A 22,154-nucleotide genomic window follows, 5' to 3' on the forward strand; every position below is an offset into this window, starting at 1 on the left:
GCTGGAACAGAACTGAACTGAGGAGCTCAGTCAGCCTGCTTATATAGAGCTCCAGAACAATGTAACTGTTGCCATTTTCTAAAACTATCCAATCACTGAACGTCACTTTTCGATCCTTCATTTGCATACAAACTATCCAATCACTGAACATCACTTATCGATCCTTCATTTGCATAACTATCTACAGTATCCCCCTGCTGGCCCAGGGTGAGAACTTCAGTACATAACAGATGCAAAGTTTGTATTGCCTAAAATATGCTGTCCCCCCCCATGCTATTACAGAGGAGGCTGATCCATTCAGACAAAGGGGCACAGCCCAGCCAACTTCAGTCTGCCCCCAGGCCTGTCCTCACCTGCCTGCCAATGTGGCGCTGGTTATCAGTTTCTGCCTCCTCCTTAGTCTCAGTATTGCCCTTGTGCAGCTCAGCAGGGAGGAGAAGGACTAAGCTAGAATTAGTTGGCTCTGCCCATCACTGGCTCTGGCTCCACCTACTGTTGGCCTCCACCCTAACCTGCACCCTATGAGTTGCGCTGGGGGCCAGGCATTTCTGGACTCTTCTTTCCCCAGCTATTGGTACCCCTCCTAAGCACATACTTAGTTTGCCTGTTGGGCAATCCAGCACTGTTTGGGAGCAGGCCATCTAGCAAATACCTTGGCCCCAAACCATTTATGGTTTTATGATCGTCACCTTGAATTGAATCTGGAAATTAATGGGGAGCCAATACAGGTTGAGTGAAACCAGAGTAATATGTTCCTAATGGTTACTCTCCAGAAAACACTGTTGCTAAATACGGCGTCGTTAGTGGTAGCGTCAACTTGAGCTCCGCATCAGTTGATGCGGTTTTTATTATTTTTATCAGTCTTTTATTAGCTTTTATCAGCCGCAGTATTTTATCTATGTCATTTGGCATCTATTATATTCACAAAGCTTGAGTTAAGGGCTTGAGTTAAAAGTCTTAGAGAAAGTCTTGGAAAGTGTCGGAGAAAGCCTTAATTAGCTCCAGCTCAAATAGACCTACCAACTACTTATCAGCAGGAGCGGAGATTAAACACCCTATCGTGGGAGGACGCCAAGCTTCCTGATTTACAGCAGAAATTAGTAGCGGCTCTATCTCTGGGAAAATGTCTAGGAAAAAGAAGCGACCGGCCTCTTCTCCACAAGTGAGCCCACAGCAGAAGAGCAAGCAGAGTAAACTGGACGCTTTTGTAAGAGCACAGAACTCAGAACCTACTACATCAAATAGAACTAATTTCCAGGTAGGGGAATAATAAATTAATACAATAAATTAATGTGGCCTTTCAGTTGCATCCTGTGTATACTGACAGCAAACTCAATGATCTAGCTGTGGATTATTATGCAAATAAAGCAGCACTATTCATACCCAAGATGGAGGGCAGCTTGAAACAGCCCACAGAGGCTCAATGGTCACAGAATGCTGAATAATGAAAAATCAGGGGGTAGGGGAATGGAATGGAGTAGCTTGGGAAAGGGCATGGTTGGCAGGCTCACTGCACTGCAACATTTCATGGCAAGTCCCACAAGCTAATTGTTATGTACTGTACTGAGCTTAATCCTAGATCAATAGGATCCAGAATGCAGCAGTCTGATTGGTCTGCAGGAACCACCCAATCCAGCTCCAGCTGGAAGTGAATCAGCGACCTCATTGGCCTGCAGGAGCAGCCAATCAGGCTCCTGGATGAAGTGAATCAGCAAACTGATTGGCCTGCAGGAGCAGCCGATCAGGCGTTTGGAGGAGGTGAATCCACAACCTGATTGGTTTACAGGAGCCGCCCAGAATTAGCCAATCACGTGGGGCCCATAGACGTTTTGGTGAAAGTTTCGTTCATTGCTACCATGATCTGAATAAAGAGCATGAAATTCACACTCAACTCCGAGTATATTTCACTAAAGAAAAATACAAGAGAATTGAAGAGTTGCACATAGTCTGTTATCAACTTAAGCTGAGAAAATACAAGCTTAGAGTCAGTCACTATCATAGAATAATCCTCCTAGTGGGGATAGGTAAAGGTAAAGGTACCCCTGACCATTAGGTCCGGTCGCGGACGACTCTGGGGTTGTGCGTTCATCTAACTCTATAAGCCGAGGGAACTAGCGTTTGTCTGCAGACAGCTTCCGGGTCATGTGGCCAGCATGACTAACGCGCTTCTGGAGAACCAGAGCAGCGCACGGAAATGCCGTTTACCCTCCTGCCGGAGCGATACCTATTTATCTATTTGCACTTTGACGTGCTTTCGAACTGCTAGGTGGGCAGGAGCAGGGACCAAGCAACGGGAGCTCACCCCATTGCGGGGATTCGAACAGCCAACCTTCCGATTGGCAAGCCCTAGGCTCTGTGGTTTAGACCACAGTGCCACCCGTGTCCCCAGTGGGGATACATATATGCATATATTACTTCACAGTTTTGCAGAGCTTTCTACAGCACTTACACCTCAACCGATGAGGGCAACCACTCACCCAGCCACCCATCACATACTTTAAACTACCGTATTTTTCGCTCTATAGGACGCACCCAACCATGGGACCATGTTTTAGAGGGGGAGAACAAGAAAGAAAAAATTTCCCCCTCTCCGCTCAGTGCCCCTTCAGCGAAGCGGCAGGAGAAACGGAGCCCCTTCCATTTCTCCTCCCACTTCGCTGAATGGGCACTGCACAGCTCTCCCTCTCTGCTGAAGCCAGAAGAGTCTTGCTCTCCTGGCTTCAGCAAAAGGAACCCGAAGCCTCCGGAGCGCAGCGGGACCTCCCGCTGCACTCCGGAGGCTTCAGGCGGCTATCCCTGAAGCCTGGAGAGCGAGAGGGGTCGGTGCGCACTGACCCCTCTCGCTTTCCAGGCTTCAGCGAAAGCAACGCGAAGCCTCCGGAGCACGGAAGGAGCACTCCCTCTGTGCTTCGGAGGCTTCACGTTGCTATCACTGAAGCCAAGGAGCCTGCATTCGCTCCATAAGACGCACACACATTTCCCCTTAATTTTTGGAGGGGGAAAAGTGCATCCTATAGAGCAAAAAATACAGTAGGTGGCCCTTTCTTACATTCCAAATCAGGGAGAAAAGGGTCACCAATATGGCACATGACATAGGCAGGCCAACTTCCCTGGAAGGGAGAAAATCGCTTGGAGCAACTGAATATAAAGGGTTTAGGGACAGTGGGGCAAAGTTTATTTTTGAAATACAATTCATGACATTTTGGGCCCCTCCAAATTACTTGGCTTTTTTGTTGGTGTATTCTGCATTGTGTCATTTATGTAATAACAGTGCATTAGTGGTGAATTTATACTGTGGACCCTCCACACATCATTCCACCTTATGATTAATTCAGCAAGAAGTTGTGGGACATGCAGTGATGGGAGGCAGTGGGAAGCAGTATGTCCATTCCAAAACATTTGCAGGCACCATCTTGAGCACAAATCCTCATGCATGAAGAATAAACAGGACATCTGCAGCTACAAGAGGGGAGCATTTTCCCAACAGCAGCCAGCCGCAAAGGGTAGTGCATGTACCTAGGGATGCAGAGAGCTCACTGATGCATGATCACTAAACAAACTTCTTCACAAAAATCAGCACCCAAGAGAAAAACTCCCCTTCTAGTCCTTTTGCTTAGGAAAAAGGGACCAAACGGTTTTTCAGACCATCAGGGATAGGAAGAGACTCAACATGTAGCAGTTGCACTGGAAGCAAGTAGGCAAGACCACGGTAGGAACTTCAACCCCATCCTGGAGACCAGAAGTGCCAACCACCAGTGCCTTTTTTGCATATGTGAAGACTGGCATTTCTCCCCAATATCTAGTCTCAACCAATCGTGTCCTCAGCCGAAACTGCATGAAGGATGGCTTTCCTGACACGGGTGGCGCTGTGGGTTAAACCACAGAGCCTAGGACTTGCCGATCAGAAGGTCAGCGGTTCGAATCCCCGCGACGGGGTGAGCTCCCGTTGCTCGGTCCCTGCTCCTGCCAACCTAGCAGTTCAAAAGCACGTCAACGTGCAAGTAGATAAATAGGTACCACTCCAGCAGGAAGGTAAACAGTGTTTCCGTGCGCTGCTCTGGTTAACCAGAAGCAGCTTAGTCATGCTGGCCACATGACCCGGAAGCTGTACGCCAGCTCCCTCGGCCAATAAAGCAAGATGAGCGCCGCAACCCCAGAGTCGGCCACGACTGGACCTAATGGTCAGGGGTCCCTTTACCTTTTTTATGGATTAAAATGCATATAAAAGGCAACATCAGAAAATTCATTCTTGCAATATATTAGGCAAAACTGCATACAAACTTTTTATTATATAAAATATTTCATTATTTTCATTTTTCATTGTTAATTAAATATGGTGGGGGACATGTGCTCCTTCAGCGCTCAGCTCTCACCTGTAGTTCCTAGAAGCTGGAGGCACATGCCGTTGCTTGAGACAGATGGATGTCAACTACATTCACTTTTCTAGTTGCCTTTTTATGGAGAAAGCCTCCCTGTTTTCTCTTTATTTTTTCACCCTACTTGAAACAGACTTCATACCTACCTAATATTTTGCAAGCTATCTTTACATTCAAAACAACTTAGCTTGAAGTGTAAACAAATATTTATTCCCAACTCACATTGTTGCATAGACCTTTAATTTAATACTGGCTTTTCTGGTCACCAAGTATGGTATTTTTATTTATTTTTTGGATTCTCTTTTTAAAACCCTTATCTTGGTATTTTCTTAGATTTTCAGTTTAAATTTTTAAATTATCATTCAGGGACTTTTTTAAAAGTCCACCATCACTTCACAACTTACTGTCTCTCTTTTTATTCAGATTTCTTCCTCAGCCTTTAATTTTCTTTCAATTTATTTTTGTATTTAAAACATTTTGCCTCTCACAACACTTTTTAGAAAGAGATACCTAAGGTAGGTTTATTTATTTACACATTTTAAAAAACCCAAACCTACCCTTTTTGGGAACATGGCGGCTTAAAACAAGAATTTAAAAATCCGAATACCACACTAAGATATATTAAAATGATCAAGCAGTAAAATACATTTAAAATGCAGTAGATAAAATCCACAGCATTAATATCCATTTAAAATAAAAATGGGTGCTCTCTGTTTTTTATGGTTCATTTAAAACAGATTTTATCTTTTGTATCCTTATTGTACACCACTTAGAAACTGCAGTGTTAAGCAGTATATAAATGGCTGAATTAAGTAAATATGATGAACTGTATCTCCTCTTTTAAGGTTTAAGCTGTAATTAATATTTCAGTAGGGTAAAATCCCCCAGGTTTCCTTTAGAAAAAAATCACTTAAATTTTTCAATTATGCTGCTTTTAGTTTCATTTTAAAGCCCATTTCATCTTCTCTAGCATCCCTCTCCTAACATCACTGGCTAGTAATTACAGATCCTGCAGATCCGACACAAAAGTTAGCACTATGACCAGTACAGTACTGCAGACCGGGGTAGGCTCACTCCCTAGAATGTGCTTGCTCCTTCCACCACCTGCTGGTCACAATAACACAAAAAAAATAGTTCCTTGCAACATTGACACAATGCATACATAGATGTGTTCATTTTCAGTGAGTAACCACTGCTTTGGTGGGAGATTAGCATTCATTTCCCATATTAATATGTCCTGGAAATAACTAAGAGAATTTCACAATGTTTCTTAGGTTTCCTTTTTGTTAGGACAACAGCTCATCTTCCCAGTTCTCTAAATTTGATCTTAACCGAAATGATTATTGAAATGACTTGGCAGTCCTATGAATGTTGACCCAGATGTTACTCTTGGTATATTCTGTGGGCCATGTTCAGTGCTTTTTTTTCTCTGGGTGGCACACAGGGGTATGCATGCCCCTAAACATTTTGTGAATCTAAGTTTGGCCTAATTGAGGGGCAGTATTTCAATATGAGTAGGAAAATGAGAGTACCCATAAACTTTTTTTTTTTTTAGGAAAAAAGCACTGGCCACGTTCATCGACCCATTTGAGCTAGTGGGTTCAATGTTGTGAAAGTTCCATGGGCACCAGTCCCAAAATGGCAGTAGGGAGACATGGCATAATACAAAATAGCTGCCACAACTAAAAGAGCAGAGCAAAGAGACAGGGCCACAAAATTGTGTGTGGATGCCTCCTTCCACCACAAATTAATGAGGGTAAATACTGTTATGTACTGAAGTTCTCACCCTGGGCCAGCAGGGGGATACTGTAGATAGTTTTCACTCAGTCCGCATATGCAAATAAGGAATTGAAAGTGATGTTCAGTGATTGGATAGTTACAGAATGTTGTTACTGTTGCTTTGTAGTTAAGCTCTATATAAGCAGGTTGGCTCAACCCTTCAGTTCAGTTCTGTTCTGGCCTGTGAATAAATAAGAGCTGTTTGAAGAATCGCTGTGTCGTCTGATATGTTCACCCTTAACTTATCAAATACCACTGCAATCACTCATAGATCACTCTTTGCATCTGTCTCCTCTGTTTCAACACTTGCTCTCTTAGAGTATAGGAAGCTATATGCCCATTGGAAGACACTTCCCCAGTCATGGCTACAACAGCACCCACATACTCTGCCCACAGCTCCAATGTCCCTCCTGCACCCGCCTTCTCACTCACCTACATGGAATTTCTGGTCACCTATGGCTACTGGGAAAGTTGTTAAATATAAGGCTGGTCCATGTCTTGTTATTGCTTTCCATTGTTTACCCAACAGGCACCTAAAGCCTTCCTACCTTGAAGGGTCTTTTTTCTAAATGCAGGAGTGGGCATAAAATGTGGCCTCCAGACCTCTCCAGATGCCTTTCCAGAACTCTTTCCAGGTCAAACCCTCACTTGTCCTACTTCATACCCCAAAAGTGTTTTTCCTGGCTGAAGTGTGCCTTTGAACACTGATAATGCCTCTTGCTTATCTGGACGGTGGCTAGAGCATATGTGCAGAAACTAGCCCACACTACAAAGGACATTTTTTACATCCATTGCTCCTCCCACTTTTGTCTGTGGCCCTCACCACCATGGGTACTTGGCCATCATAGGGTTGCCCTGAAGGAAATGTGACCTTTGGGCACCCACCTGTTTTAATGTATAGTCACCAACATCCATCACTGGAGGATGTTAATTGCTATGACTGACATATGTACCTTTGCAAGGAAATCTGAGCCCAATCCACAAAACTTGAAACTCTTTTCCATAGTTAATGAATATGCTCCTTCTCAAAAATAATGGAGGGTGGCTAAGCAACACTACAAAAACATTAAGTAATGCTTACCCCAAACCCCTTTTAAAAATGCTAATTTATCACAGATTCATTCAGAGTGTCAGCCAGCAGAAAGAGGTTTCACACTAATAAACATTCCCAGTGAGGCTCTTTAATCCCCATTCTATTTGCCTGCCTTTTATCAAGGAAAATACACATCCATGGGAATTAAACTTTGTTAAATTGCAGTATGTTGAGCAATTCTCCAGGCATTTTCCCAAGCCTGTTTATTTTTAACATCAGTCATGTTTTCCAATTAATTACAAAGCCAACACTTGGGGGGGGAAATGTTTCTGATGAAAGCTGTAGTATAAATATATGTGAGAACAGCAGGATTTATAATGCTAGGAAACTTTTAGCATTCCCTGCCTGTTGCTGTAAACGTGTAGCAGGAGTCCAAAGAGGAAGTAAAGAGTAATAATCACAAGAGAGATGTTTAACCTTTGTATCATACTGTACTAAGAACTTGGAAAACATTATTCCTTTTTTTCCAGTGAGGGAAATGAATACTACAAAAGATACTTTAAGGTAAGCTCCAGACTGTCAGTATTTTGCGGGAGAGATCCAGTCACATACCAGAACTTTAGTACGTACTGCAGAAGTAAAGTGGATCAAGGCGGTCTCTCACTTTGGCACAACAAATCCACAATCTTTTATGGTTAAAAAAGTGATGGGGGGATGCTCTGAAAAATGTAGGATGAATTAATAATTGACAGTTATATAGAATAACCCGATGCAAGCAAATCAGGCAGAATGCTCATTATTGTATAATCTCCCTGCAAATATGCAATAATGAAGAGTGGAGAACATATAACCTCCTTTTGAGCTTTGTGCAAGCTAATCAGGATGAATGCTCAGTAAACAGCTCATCTTTAGATGCCCTAACTCTTAGGCCAGGGGGCAAGCTGATTTTGTTTTATCACTCTCCATCTTCCTTTTGCATGTGTGGGAAACCCTTGTCCCACCAGTTGTTGCTGAAGTACGACTCCCATGAGCCCCCGCAAGCATGGGATGTTTTGCAGCTGAAAAAAGAACAGGAGATGGGGATGGAACAAGTCAAGAGAACAAGCAAATTCTAGCACAAATTCTTCATTAAGTTACATAAAAACACAACAATGTTTTAAAGGCAGTGGTGAACTGTTGAAGGCTGGGGCTGGGCACAATAATCTGTTAAATGTCCACTCCCAAGGCTTAGATCAGGAATCGGGAACCTATTGCCTTCTAGGTGTTGCTACACAAACAGTGCCTTGTATGGTTACACTACTACATGCCGGTCTGGCTGTTTGGATATCTGAAACTGCAGTGTGTATAGTGAGGTTTGGGTACTAAGTATTGTGATTGGCTAAGTGATTTTTTTGTATAAAGAGAATTTGGATAGTGGGGCATACATTTATTTGCTTTTCATCAACGGACTCTTCTTACATTCTTGCTCTACCTAATGCTAAGGCTGGCCCTGGGTGCAACCTTGCTTTGCTGGTAACAGAGGCAGGAATATGCTTCCCTTCTGTTCTCTAGTCCTGTAGCAATAAAGTGCTTAATTTCCAGAAAAAGAGATACACACACCTTAGATGTATCTTAGTGTGTGTGTTTTTTCCTGTTGCTAGGTTGCATGTGTGTTAGAGTGTGTCAGGCAACAGAGATGGAAATTCCCGGGTGTCAAAAAAAGGTTATTTATCTATGCCACTACGGCGGCCCCTGTTTTGTTAGCCCCAAAATGGAAAACAAGTGAGGTCCCAACCAAAGAAGAATGGCAACTTAAACTGATGGAATATGTGCAGCTTGCGGCTCTAACTTATAGAACAAGAAGAACATTTGTTTAAAGAAGATTGGAAAATGTTTATTGAATATATGGGGGAAACATCTGAAAACATTGGCAGCATTAAGATAAATTCAAGAGTATAAATAAGTTTTGATGGAAGCCCTAGTTCAGGTGGGACCTGCCACAAAAATTAGTGAAGAGCTCCTTGTTGCAGCCAGCCATATACCCTTCTGCATGATACTCCATTCCAGTTCTTACCAGGTTTTCATATTTTTTTTACAGCCAACAGCCAACAAGCTTCGGCTGGTCATTTCCCCCTGGGTCTGACCCCACCCCATAGGACTGGTGTGGGCAGAGGAGGGGGATGGAGGAGAGATAGCCTTGAGAGGCTCTGTGGTATAGTGGTTAGAGTGCTGGATTAGGACCTGGTAGGCCCAAGAACTCACTGGCTAGCCTTGGACCAGTCAGTGTCTCTCAGCCTAACCTGTACCTCATACTTCTATGTACAGGTAGGTAGCAGCATTGGCCTTCCATAGTCGAAATGTAGCAATTAGGCCAGTCAAATGACCATGCAGCAATCAGAGAAATAAAACAATAAAGTTTTAATTGTTTTCCTGCAGCAAGCAATGGTGCGGAGGACTAAGTTCCGAAGTCCGGCCCCTCCCAACAGGGGAGGCTTCCCTTTATACATTCTTGAATCAGGTCTTTATCCAATCAAAAGTTACAGCATTACACATACTCAGATAGAGACAATAGATTCTGCCTAGAGACAAGAACTGCTTTGCCTAGAGATTGTGTTCCAGATAGATACATTAGGTTCCGCCTAGAGATATCCAGATACAGTAGATACATTAGGTTCCGCCTAGAGATAAGGCATGAGTAGTTGGACATTACCCTTCCATGTCCTCATTTGGTAATCCTTATCAGCCTATCTCTCCGTGCCTCTGAGTAGTGGGTGTCTGAGTGTTTTTACTGGATATGGGGGCCTGGCCTAGATCAACGAAATGACTTCCTTGCTTAACATTTTAACTCACAAACTGGCTTCCCTGAGCATGTTGCCACAGAAACAAAATAAAAAAAATTCCTTCCAGTAGCACCTTAGAGACCAACTAAGTTTGTTATTGGTATGAGCTTTCGTGTGCATGCACACTTCTTCAAATACATACCAATAACTAACTTAGTTGGTCTCTAAGGTGCTACTGGAAGGAACTCTACCTCATAGGGCTGTTGTGAGGATAAAACGGGGAGGAAGAGAACCACATACATATGCTATATTGAACCAGTGTGGTGCAGTGTTTAAGAGTGTAGACTTGTAATCAGGTTCCCGTCCCCACTCCTCCACCTGCAGCTGCTGGGTGACCTTGGGCCAGTCACACTTCTTTGAAGTCTCTCAGCTTCAATCACCTCACAGAGTGTTTGTTGTGGGGGAGGAAGGGAAAGGAGATTTTTAACGGCTTTGAGACTCCTTAAAGGTAAAGGGACCCCTGACCATTAGGTCCAGTCGTGGCCGACTCTGGGGTTGCGACGCTCAACTTGCTTTACTGGCCAAGGGAGCTTCCAGGTTATGTGGCCAGCATGACTAAGCCGCTTCTGGCGAACCAGAGTAGCGCATGGAAACGCCGTTTACCTTCCCGCCAGAGCGGTACCTATTTATCTACTTACACTGGTATGCTTTCGAACTGCTAGGTTGGCAGGAGCAGGGACCGAGCAACGGGAGCTCACCCCGTCGTGGGGATTCGAACCCTCTGGAGGAAAAAGTGGGAAATATTCAATAAATAAAATGCTTAAATGATACATTCATCTCTCTGGAGGAGAGATGTTCATTACAAAAATAAGTATTTATATTTGTGTTTTTATATTGTGTTTGTCGGATAAAGGGTGATGTATAAATTTAAATAATAATAATAAAAATAAAAATCAAAGTAAGGCCTTTGCTTGAGAAACACTTTTTTTCTCTTCCTCATCCTTCCTTTCCCCCTCTCAATCCATTCCCGAATCCCCTTACGCCTCGTTTTCCCGCCATTTCCATAAAACCCTGAGGTATTAGGGAAGAGGAGGCGGGCCCTTTCATTTGAGCGAAGGCACCCCTTCTCCAATCGCTTCGCCGCTGAAGTCATCCACGCGCCCAATTGGAAACCGGACTTCTTCCTGCCCCTTCGTTTTTTTCTACTTCTTCTTCTTTCCGTTGGGGGCGTGGCGAGGGGGGGGGAGGAGAAAAGCACTGCCCAATCCTCTGACAGCGGCTGCACGTCTTCTTCTCCACCCCCCCGCACTCGCGCCCAATTTATGGACAGAGACAGAGCGCGAGCGAGCGAGCGAATGCCTTGACTGCACAAGCGCAGGCGGCGCCTCCTCCCGCGCCTCCATCCCCTTCCGCCTCGCGTTACGCTGTCGGCGCAGCGGGCGCATTCGGCGTAGCGGTGCCAGCGCCGAGGAGGAGGGAGGTGAGAGCGAGTCGGTCTCGGGTGGGGGGTGGGTGGCAGTGTGAGGTAAAAGCGGGGGGGGGGGAGGTCCTTGCGCGGGGGCCTCTTTCTCCCCACGGAAGAGATCGTGGGGGAGTGTGGGGGGTCAATCTGTCTTTTGGAGTGGGGGAGGGTTTTTTAAAAAAAAAATAACCTGCGAGTGGAAAGCTTTCTCCGGGGGGGGGCGCGTTATTTTAAGAGGGGCCTGAGTGGGAGGAGGGCGAGAGCCATGGGGTGATGTTGAGGGTCAGTCGGGGTGGGGGGTTAGGAGGAAAGTGAAGGGCGAAGGGCTCCTCACGGCTCTTGTTGTGTGGGGAGAGTTTGTATGGGGCGAGCGGAGGGAGTGGGAGAGTTTAAGACCAGCTTTTATTTCTCCCCTTCTTCCGCCCCCTCTTGTATGGGGCGGGGAAGAGGGGTTTTCTTTTCCCCGTCGGGTGGCTCGTGCGCCTGAAGCGCTTGAAACACATTCATACTTTGTGCAAAGCTGTATACATCTCCCAGTAATCATTGGAAATGTAGTTTATGGTTGCTGGCTGTAGCTCTGTGAGGGATGAACAACGCATATTATTATTAGGTATGGTGAGAATGTGCTATAAATGTATGCTCTGTATGCAGCCTAAGTTTGAAAGAGTGTAAAGCTGTATATATCTAAAGTGCACACATGCGAACACCCAAATAATCCTGGGAAATGTATTTTATGTAAGCTGAGAATCATAGCTGTCAACGTTTCCTTTTTTTAAAGGGAAATTCCCTTATTCCGAATAGGATTCCTCGCAAGAAAAGGGAAAAGTTGACAGCTATGCTGAGAATTGAAGCACTGCAAGGGGCAAACTTCAGTTCTCATCATTCTTTTTTTTGGAAGAGAATGTGTTTTAAAATATGCTGTGTGCGCAGCCTAAGTCTGAAAGTGTGTAAAGCTGTATACATTCAAAGCACTTTGCCCTGCATAAATAAATCCTGGGAAGTGTAATTTAAGGGTGCTGGGAATTGTAGCTCTGTGAGGGCTAAATTACAATTCTCAAGATTTTATTTTATTTTATTTTGGTCGTGGTGGTTGAGGATGTGCTTTAAATGTATGCTGTGTATGCAGTCTAATTTGTGGGTTGGATCAGGCTTGATCATACATACAGACTGCACTGAAATCGGTGGGGCTTAGGTTAGCTCTGTTGATTTCAGGAGGTTTAGTCTCAGTGTGGTGAAGTCTGGATCCAGCGTTGTTTTTGTAGAGTGCAGATACGAACACATGCATCTGTGTAGTTTTATCTAAATTACACACACTTTTTATGTGTGGATGTGTGTACATATGCACCTACATGTGCGTATGTGAATTTATACAACACACCCATTCATACATATCTTGTGTGTGCAGGTAAGATACATGTGTGGTGGTGTCCACATATGTGTATTGTGTTCTTGGCAGAACAAATTTTCCTGTATAAATGTGCCCTTGCTTTAAGGTCTACAGGGAAGACTCTCTAAACTCTGCCACAGTTAACTGAAATCCAATATGTAGCACCGTGAGCGAGGGCCTTCGTAGTACAGGCACCCTGTTTATGGAATTCTCTCCCTTCTCAGATATGTCTGGTGCTGACTTCTTTAAGCTCTTGATACAAGCTTGGTATCTATTTGCCCAAGCCTTTTTGTGAGAATGGTTGCATCACTTAGTTAGGGATGTGTACATGTGTATTCTTGCCTGTTTTGTTTTAATGTAGTCCGCTCTTTATTGCTTCAGCAATAGTGTGTAAAAATATATTAATTAATTACATATTGAGCATGTATATAGTTCTGTGTACCTACAGACACACAAACATTATAGCCATGATCTAGCCAAAGTGGCACACTTTTTAAAGTTAATGATGAAACTAGTGGAGCTCTAAAGCACTTGCTTTTGAATGAATTGTACTTTAAGATTTACTCTTGTAAGTTGTGTTGGTCTTTAAGGTGCTATAGGACTCCTGTGCTCACTCCTAAGCTGTACACTCATGGGCATGTTTGGAAATAAATCTCCCTGTGTCCAGGTGACCTTCCTCCTTAGCCTGTTTAGAATTGCTGGAATGTAAGAACGCTGCAATCCTATGCAAACCTACCTAGGAGTAAGGCTGTTGAACACTCTGGAGCTTACTTTGGTTTTTAACCAATCTGGTTTTTAACATTGTGATATATCACAATGCCTGAAATAAGGATGGAGCTATGTAGAGGCATTAGCTGGTTTCATGGTTTTTCTTCCATCGTGATTTTTGCCAGCGCCTGCTCTTGTGATTCACTGCCCCCTGCATGAGGCAGGGGAAAGCTGAGCTGGCAGAGTTAACAGGGGCTGCAGGAATCAAAAGAAGCATTGGCTGGCTTCACGTTTTTCCCTACATTATGAGTTTTCCATAACACACACACACACAGTCATAATTTGTGATATATTTCCAGGTCAAAAACAATGCAACTGATACCACAATATGTACTTCAAACCAGTTTTGGATGATATATCGATATATCACCCAACCCTACTTGGATTGCACTACAACAGAGCTGCTACTCCAGAACATGTCTAAGAATATAGTACCTTGGAAGTCAAACAAAATCCATTATGGAAGTCCATTCGACTTCCAAAATGTTTGAAAATCAAATCACAGGTTCTGATTGGCTGCAGGAAGCTCCTACAGCCAGTAAGAAGCCATGGAAGCCCCGTCGGACGTTCAGGTTCCAAAAGAACATTCGCAAACTGGAAAAATCACTTCCAGGTTTGCGGGATTCGGAAGCCAAAACGTCCGAATTACAGGGCGTTCTACAACCAAGGTGCGATTGTACATATATTTGAGGATTTGATTGCCTGTGAGAGGTTGATTCTGTAGTTTCATAGGTTTAGTTTCCTCTCCAGGGTCTCAGAAGCAAATAGTTATAACAAGGATAAGCCGATTTTAATCTGGTATGGCCTCCTTTTTTCTTTATAAGAATCAGCACGGTCCACCAATGTGTTCTAAATTTACAGAGTAAGGGTTGAATAATCAGGATATCTTTAAGGCCTAAATACACTATTTCCAGTGATCCTCACTAGGTGCTCATTGCATAGAAATGTAAGGAGAATATAACTGGATCCGGCCAAAGTCCACACAGGGAAACATTATTTGCAGAAATCACACCAAACCAGCAGAAGCTACATGGTCTGCTGGAAATTGGCATGTAGTTCACCAGTAGACGCTGATGTATCTTTCACTTGTTTGGGAGTAAGATTATGAGGGGTTGGAAACAGGACACCCAAAACTATTTTTTACCTCATCTGTCCTGAGGACTGTATAGCTTTTTCCCTTGTTCAGAATAAATAATGGGTCATGTCAATTAAGCACAATGTGCCCTGAAAGGGCCATAAAAATATGTGTAGATAGTAAAAGTTGACTTGAAAATGGGTTGCTATATAGACTGTGTGTCCACTAAATTCTGTCTCCTGCCCCATCAGAGTTACCCCAGATCTCCTGTGTCAGGTCTGATATTGGAGATTTGGCAACCCTATAGTTGGAGTAGAAGCTGAGGAGGACCTGATATAGGAGGGGTGGGAGTGAGAGGGAGGTGACTCCTGAGAATCTAGGAGAATCACTTGGACTGGGAAAATGTTGCTGCTGTCTGTGGAAGGGGTATTCAATGTGGGCTAATATTGGAGGGGGGTGGATAATTGGGCTGTGGTTAGGGCAGTTGGTGAGGAAGTCCCAGGAGTTACTTGGGTCAGCTGTTTATTTAAAATATAGCTGAACACAGCAGGCGAGATACATAACTACAGATCAGAATGAACTCTTGACATTAAACTTCAGAAGCATTCATCAAGGCAGAGTGGGGTAGGGAAAAGATGCTGGAAGTATCTCAAGAATTGCCATGTAGGCTAGGTTCTTGAAAAATAATTTCATAAATTTTAATTTGGCTTTTGGCAAGCTCACTGTCTCATTACTGTCTCATTACATTTTAACTCTAATGCTTTTGAAACTGACTGTGCCCACAGCCAGTTATCTCTTTTGTCTTCTCCAAAGAGTTAATGGGCTGAGCAAACCCTGAGCCTTATACCCCTGGTGTAAAGGCATGTCTAAGGCCCAGGAAAAGCAAGCCTCATAACCATGTTTTGTAAAACCTTGGTCACATTGCTTGACATGTTTTTTGCTTCCTTCTTGTTGTGGCGAAGCTGACTGAAAGGCGAGGTGTGGTGGATGGAAAGTGCCTATCCTTGATACGCCACAGTCTGACACCTAGCAGCCATCTGTGGGCTACTTATTCTCTTTTGAACATCCTTTTCACTGGAAGACTGTGTGTGTGTGTGTGTGTGTGTGTGTGTGTGTGAGAGAGAGAGAGAGAGAGAGAGAGAGAGAGAGAGAACACATGCATACATGCAAATGTGCCTATGAGCATCCATCCTTTTCTGAGACTGCTTGCTGTAGATAACCTGAAGATCTAATCCTCTATGTATACAGTACAGAAAAATAAAAACTATTCAAGCAGGTTGCAGAAGCATTTGCCATGTAAAGTAAAGGATAGTGTTTCTTGAATTTATTTGTAGATAGATACGGGATAAGACTTGAATATTCATTTATCTATGATTAGATTGGGGGGGGGGGGCAGAGGGAGGAACTGACACTAGCGGATACTAAGCTGAGACTAACCCCTTCTCTCCCTTCTGTAGGCTTGCATGAAACCTGTGGGAGCCACAACATATGCTGCTGATGCAGTTGTCCACGTGAAGCTTTTGCACAAGGGGAGGAGACTGGAACTGTGAAGTGTTGACACTGCTGTGCAGCAGCTCAGAAAGAAACTAGCAGTGCTTTCAAGAGGAGCCCTGAGAGAAGCCAAGCACCTCAATCTCTAATCAAGGAAGCTCCTGCTGGTCTGGAGCTTAGATTTCCTCCTCTACCCTTGGAGATGAACCAGAGACTTCACTTGCCCTCCTCCTTACCTGAAGTCTGCACCAGCGATGATACTATAGCCAGATCAGACCACCAAAGAGAGAAGAGGATTTTTCATTTAAAGCTAGGGTGCCATTGCATTTGAACTGAGATTTCTGTGCTCTATTTTTATAAACTGGATTGACTGTGGATTTATTTCTTACATTGTGGTTTCACCTTCTTTGAAACATCTTTATTGTTTATATTTGGAGCTGCTGCACCCTTTAGATATTTTTGCTCTTTTTCTTTTGGGAGTTTCTAGACTTTGTGTTTTTTGGCCTTGTTTGAATTTGCCCATGGCTTTCTTGATGAAGAAGAAGAAGTTCAAATTTCAAACCAGTTTCACATTAGAGGAGCTGACTGCTGTTCCTTTTGTGAATGGGGTTCTGTTCTGCAAAATTAGGCTTCTTGATGGAGGAGATTTTGCCACTTTATCTTCCAGGTAGGAAGTTCTTCATTTATAATAATAATAATTTATTATTTATACCCCGCCTATCTGGCCCTCCCTGTTTGATATTTGTTGTTCTGAGCAATTATGTGTCACTAGGGCTATTTCCCCTTGTGCCCCCCTTGTGCTTTGTGTGTGCATGGTGGGTGGGGAGAGTGGAAATGAAGTTCTGTGGACACTGATGGCCTGCTGTGTGAGGTTCTTCAGGAAGTTGGAGACACATTTTTCAAGACTTTTCAAACTAAAGCATTTGTGATCTGAAAAACTTTTCATTTCCCCACCCTAGTAGTGCATATAGTGATGAGTGTGTGTATTGATACTCACTAAGGAACTTGAGATTTGGGAAAGATAGTTCTGCATATCCTTCCTCTTTGCTCCCTTGTTGAGTTTATTCCAGGTTGCAAAGTATGTGATACTTGAGAATCTGATTGAAAAATCACAGCTTTAGACGCTGTGTTGTTCTCTTTTCTTGTTGTTTTACATCCATTAATAGACCAAAATGCTGTATCATGAATCTAAACTAATACAGTTCTGGTCCATGGAGGGAGTCCCTTTTTAAAAAACATTTAATTTGTAGGATTATTTTCTCTCTTCTCTAAAAGGCGACTGCCCTGTCTTTCAGTAACTGTTAATCAAATGTTGCTTTTGTTGCTGGCCGTGTGCAGATTGATTATTGCCTAGCATTGTGCCAAAACAAATTCCAAAAACAATCCTGGACTTGCACGTGAACTGCCTTGTTCCGTAACTCATGGCAGGAGATTTTAGAAGCTTTTCTTGTACTTGTACAAAAGCACGTAGGTCTCTAGGAAGGGACAAAAATTGATTTTTGTGTGGCTTTCTTTTTAAAAAGCAGCACGAAGCCAAAGTTTTTTTGTCTCTTCATATATTATTATTATTTCTACCCTGCCAATCTGGCTGGTTTTCCCCAGCCACTCTGGGCAGTTTCCAGCAAAATATTAAAATACAATAATTCATCAATTATTAAAAGCTTCCCTAAACAGGGCTGCCTTCAGATGTCTTCTAAAAGTCAGATAGTTGTTTATTTCTTTCACATCTTTTGGGAAGGCATTCCACAGGGCAGGCACCACTACCAAGAAGGCCCTTTGCCTGGTTCCCGGTAACTTTCTTCTCGCAGTGAGGGAACTGCCAGAAGGCCCTTGGCGCTGGACCTCAGTGTCTGGGCAGAACGATGGGGGTGGAGAAGCTCCTTCAGGTATAATGGGCCGTGGCTGTTTAGGGCTTTAAAGGTCAGCACCAACACTTTGAATTGTGCCCGGAAATGTACTGGGAGCCAATGTAGGTCTTTCAAGACTGGTGTTATGTGGTCTCAGCGGCCACTCCCAGTCACCAGTCTACCTGCCGCATTCTGCATTAGTTGTAGTTTACGGATCACCTTCAAAGGTAGCCCCACGTAGAGCGCATTGCAGTAGTCCAAGTGGGAGATAACTAGAGTATGCACCACTCTGGCAAGACATTCCACAGGCAGATAGGGTCTCAGCCTTCATACCAGATAGTACACCGCTGCCCTGGACACAGAATTGACCTGCGCCTCCATGGACAGCTGTGAGTCCAAAATGACTCCTATGCTCCACACCTGGTCCACACAGTTACCTGATTCAGGATCAGGGAGTCTTCCATACCCATCTGCCCCCTGTCTCCCCAAAACAGTACTCCTGTCTTTTCAGGATTCAGCCTCAATCTTTTAGCCGCCATCCATCCTCCAACTGCCTCCAGACACTCACACAGGACCTTCACTGCCGTCAGTGATTCAGATTTAAAAGAGAGGTAGAGCTGGGTATTATCCGCATACTGATGAACACCCAGCCCAAACCCCTGATGGTCTCTCCCAGCAGCTTCATGTAGATGCATGGAGGAGAGGACAGAACTCTGAGGCACCCCACAAATGAGAGCCCAGAGGTCTGAACACTCATCCCCCAACACCACTTTCTGAACACAGCCCAGCATGGGCAAGGATCAAGGAGACAGGTGGTCGGTTTCACTCGTCCAAGCAGCCTGTCCACATCCTCGGAAGTAACAGATTGGAATTGATCCCACACAACTTGGACTAGACAGGACTCCAGCACTCTCCCGTCCCAGCCCTGTTCCCACGGTGGAGTCTACCTCTTTCCAAATCTGCGTGATTTTATCTGCAAAAAACTTTGCAAAATCATTGATCTTGGGGCCCTTCCCATGGCTCAATTGGTACTGCTAAATTGCAAACCACCTGAAAGAGTCTCCTGCTTCTGTTTTCTGCAAATGCAATAGAGGAGGTGAAGAAGGTCCTCTTCGCCGTTGCTATTGCCACATGGCAGGCTTGACGTTGAGCTCTAACCCGTGTCCAGTCAGATTCAGAATGAGTTTTCCGCCACTGGCACTCTAGCCATCTCAGTGGTTGTTTCATTGCCCTCAGCTCCGGGGGAAACCATGCAATCGGAGAGGGTGCTTCAGAGCTAGACAGTCAATAGCCCTGGTTAACTCCACATTCCAGAGGGCCACCAGGGAAATCAGCTGAAAGGTCATCAACATAGGATAAAACATCCCCTACAACTTTCTGGAAGAAGAAGAAGAGTTTGGATTTGATATCCCGCCTTTTTACTCCCCTTCAGGAGTCTCAAAGCAGCTAACATTCTCCTTTCCCTTCCTCCCCCACAACAAACACTCTGTGAGGTGAGTGGGGCTGAGAGACTTCAGAGAAGTGTGACTGGCCCAAGGTCACCCAGCAGCTGCATGTGGAGGAGCGGAGACGCGAACCCGGTTCCCCAGATTACAAGACTACCACTCTTAACCACTACACCACACTGGCTGTCATTTGGAAATCACTGCAAATCATTTGGATCCATTAAGTGGGGGGGGGGGCAGACCAGCCAAATCAGTCCCACCTTCCTGCAGAGGGGAAGGGTCATGGAGAAGTCCAGTTGCACCAGGAAGTGATCCGACCGTGGCACTTCTTTTGTTTCACTTTTACTTAGTGTCAGATCACCCACATCCATAGAGGTGAACACCAGGTCTAAGGCATGTCCACGACTATGAGTTGGGCCAAACTTATTCAGGGACAGCCCCGTGGAGGCCATGCTTTCCACAAAGTCCCAGGAGGCCACTTGTAACGTCGTGTCGGCGTGGATGTTAAAATCCCCCAGGACAACCAAACTCTGTGTCTCCAGGAGAACATCCACAACAACCTGAAGCAGCTCAGGCAGGGAATCCTTGGTGTAGCAGGGAGGTTGGTACACCAAAAGGAATCCTGTACTGCCCCTATTGCCCAACCTCCAGAACATGCACTCAGAAAACTGGGTCTTTCCAATAGGACACCTGGTGCATGCTAATAACTTCCTAAAAATCGCTGCAAACCCCGCTGCCGCCCACATGACCTGGGTTGCTGTGCGTAAGAGAAACCTGGTAGACAAGCAGTGGCAAGGACAGGCCCAAATGCTTCATCCAACCAGATCTCTGTTACACATGCCAGATCAAGTCCTCCATCCACGATCAAGTCTTTGATGGCAGTGGTCTTAGCAATCATTGACCTGGCATTGCACAGCAGCACCTTCAGGTCATGTGGGTCTCCCTTGCTGATTCCAGTGTCCATCCAGTCAAGACCAGACCTGGAGGCAGGGATAGTCCTCAAACAGCGATTAAATCTGCTTCCTCGGTAATGACATGGTCTGGTCTTAGCATAACTCTTCCTCCTACTACCCGTGATCACTGAGATCGGGTGTCCCAGTGCATCCCCCCCCATGGAAACTGCCCCAGCCATTGTGTTGGCTGGGGCCCACTCCCAGCCAGCCCTGACCCCGCCCCTTAAAAACAAAATACAACCTATACAAAAAACAAATAAAACAATAGAAACAAAAAATAATAAAAAGTTACAATCTTACTAAAATTAAATCCCTAACCCCAACTAAACATTTATCCCACCCCAATGCTAAAAAAGAATTTAAAAGGGTAAAAGAATAATTTTAAAACATTTTTTAAAAAAGAACCATCTCTGCTGTTCAGAGGCCTGTCAGGCTCCGCCCTGGGCCAGGTGGAAAGAGGCAGGAACAGGGCCCTCAGGTGCTCAGCAGGGGAGTCCATATAGGCGTTCAAGGAGATGAGCAAACTTAACTGCTAAAGTGTTTTCCCTTTGCTGATCCTTTTTGGAAGATGCTCCACCCCCTTGTACTGTGCAGAGGCCAGAATTGTTTCCCTCCAAATCTGGAAGCCCTTTAGTTTAACGGTTGAGTTCTTCATAAGTGCTGCCTGACCATCACCCCACCCCCTTTGAGATCCCACTTTCTCCCACTTTAGTTTTACCTATTGTTTTGGGTGAAAGAGGCTTATCTCTGGAATTTGAAGTGCGTGAAAGAGGGAGGAATTAATTCCCCCTCTCCCCAACAAAATAAGAATCTAGGTAATTTGCTTGCAAGTAATGCTTAGTATGCCTCCTTGTTGACCTTGGATGCAGCGGTGTAGTTCTGGTGTTTGTCTGTTCCAGTGCTAGTGCTGCTGCTGCTGCTGCTGAACTCATGTGTCTTTTTTTTCCCCCTGGCTGAATTTCAGCAGTCCTCTCAGCATGTGATTGTTGCAGATCACAGATGTGTTCCAGCAGAGAAACTGCCTCTAATTTAATCCAGATGCATGCATTTTTCTCTCTACCAGCATGGTTACTCATAAACCAGTAAAGTGGAAAACTGGCAATAGAGTATGCAGTCTGATCACCCATCCACCCATGGGCAGCCTGCCCCAAATGAGAAAGTGTGTGGAAACTTGTTTCCTTTCCACTAAGCTTCACAGTTTGCTGTCTTGTCCGCTGGACTCTGCAACCTCTATAAGAGCTCAAGTGGGCTTTGCACATCATATTCAGGGAGCTGGCATGGAAACCTTTCACAGTGTCCTTTATGTCCTCTCATGGTGGGTTTGGATATACAGTACAAAGAACAAGGGTTAAGGGTGTATCCCCTTCCCCCCACCCTTCTCTCTCTCCTGTGTGTGAGCGTGCATGCGTGTGCTTACTATCCTAGATTAGTAAGAGCCAGGTATGCTTCTAAAATTTAAGGTTCTTAAAATGACTTTTTCGTAGGATAGAGATGGTTGGTCACACAAAAGCAGGTGGCTAGTGGAAAGGGGTTATGGGGGAGGGATTGAAGAGTGTGAGATCCACATTCCACTCCCTAAGCTCTGGTTCTAGCTGTGCATTGAAACTGGCCTTAATTTTTGCAGCCTCCCCTACATCTTAATAAGATGCTCAGATTATAGAAAATCACGATCAGGTTTGACAACTGTTGCAATAACATGTAAACTTTTAACACTCATCCTATGTGTTACAACTTTCCAACTTTATATTCAAAGCAACTCTCTGGAGGACGTAATTGTTC

General features: G+C 44.5%; 1 protein-coding gene across 6 annotated transcripts in view; it reads left to right on the forward strand.

Annotated features, from left to right (window-relative positions):
- The first annotated feature begins 11,254 nt into the window (after positions 1-11,254).
- Positions 11,255-22,154, forward strand: part of EEIG1 (estrogen-induced osteoclastogenesis regulator 1) — a 54,780-nt gene continuing 43,880 nt past the window's right edge. For 2 of the 6 annotated variants that reach the window (XM_083597381.1, XM_083597383.1), the window contains exons 1-2: positions 11,276-11,427; positions 16,097-16,797. In XM_083597381.1, coding sequence (XP_083453507.1) covers positions 16,652-16,797 — 146 coding nt within the window. In that variant the 5' untranslated portion in view covers positions 11,276-11,427; positions 16,097-16,651. Of the gene's footprint in view, positions 11,428-11,819; positions 12,020-16,096; positions 16,798-22,154 lie in introns of those variants that run through there. The other 4 variants (XM_083597382.1, XM_083597378.1, XM_083597380.1 and 1 more) reach the window with 4 other exon arrangements.

Source organism: Podarcis filfolensis, assembly GCF_964270895.1.
Source record: "Podarcis filfolensis genome assembly, chromosome: Z".
In the NCBI taxonomy this organism is placed as follows: domain Eukaryota; kingdom Metazoa; phylum Chordata; class Lepidosauria; order Squamata; family Lacertidae; genus Podarcis; species Podarcis filfolensis.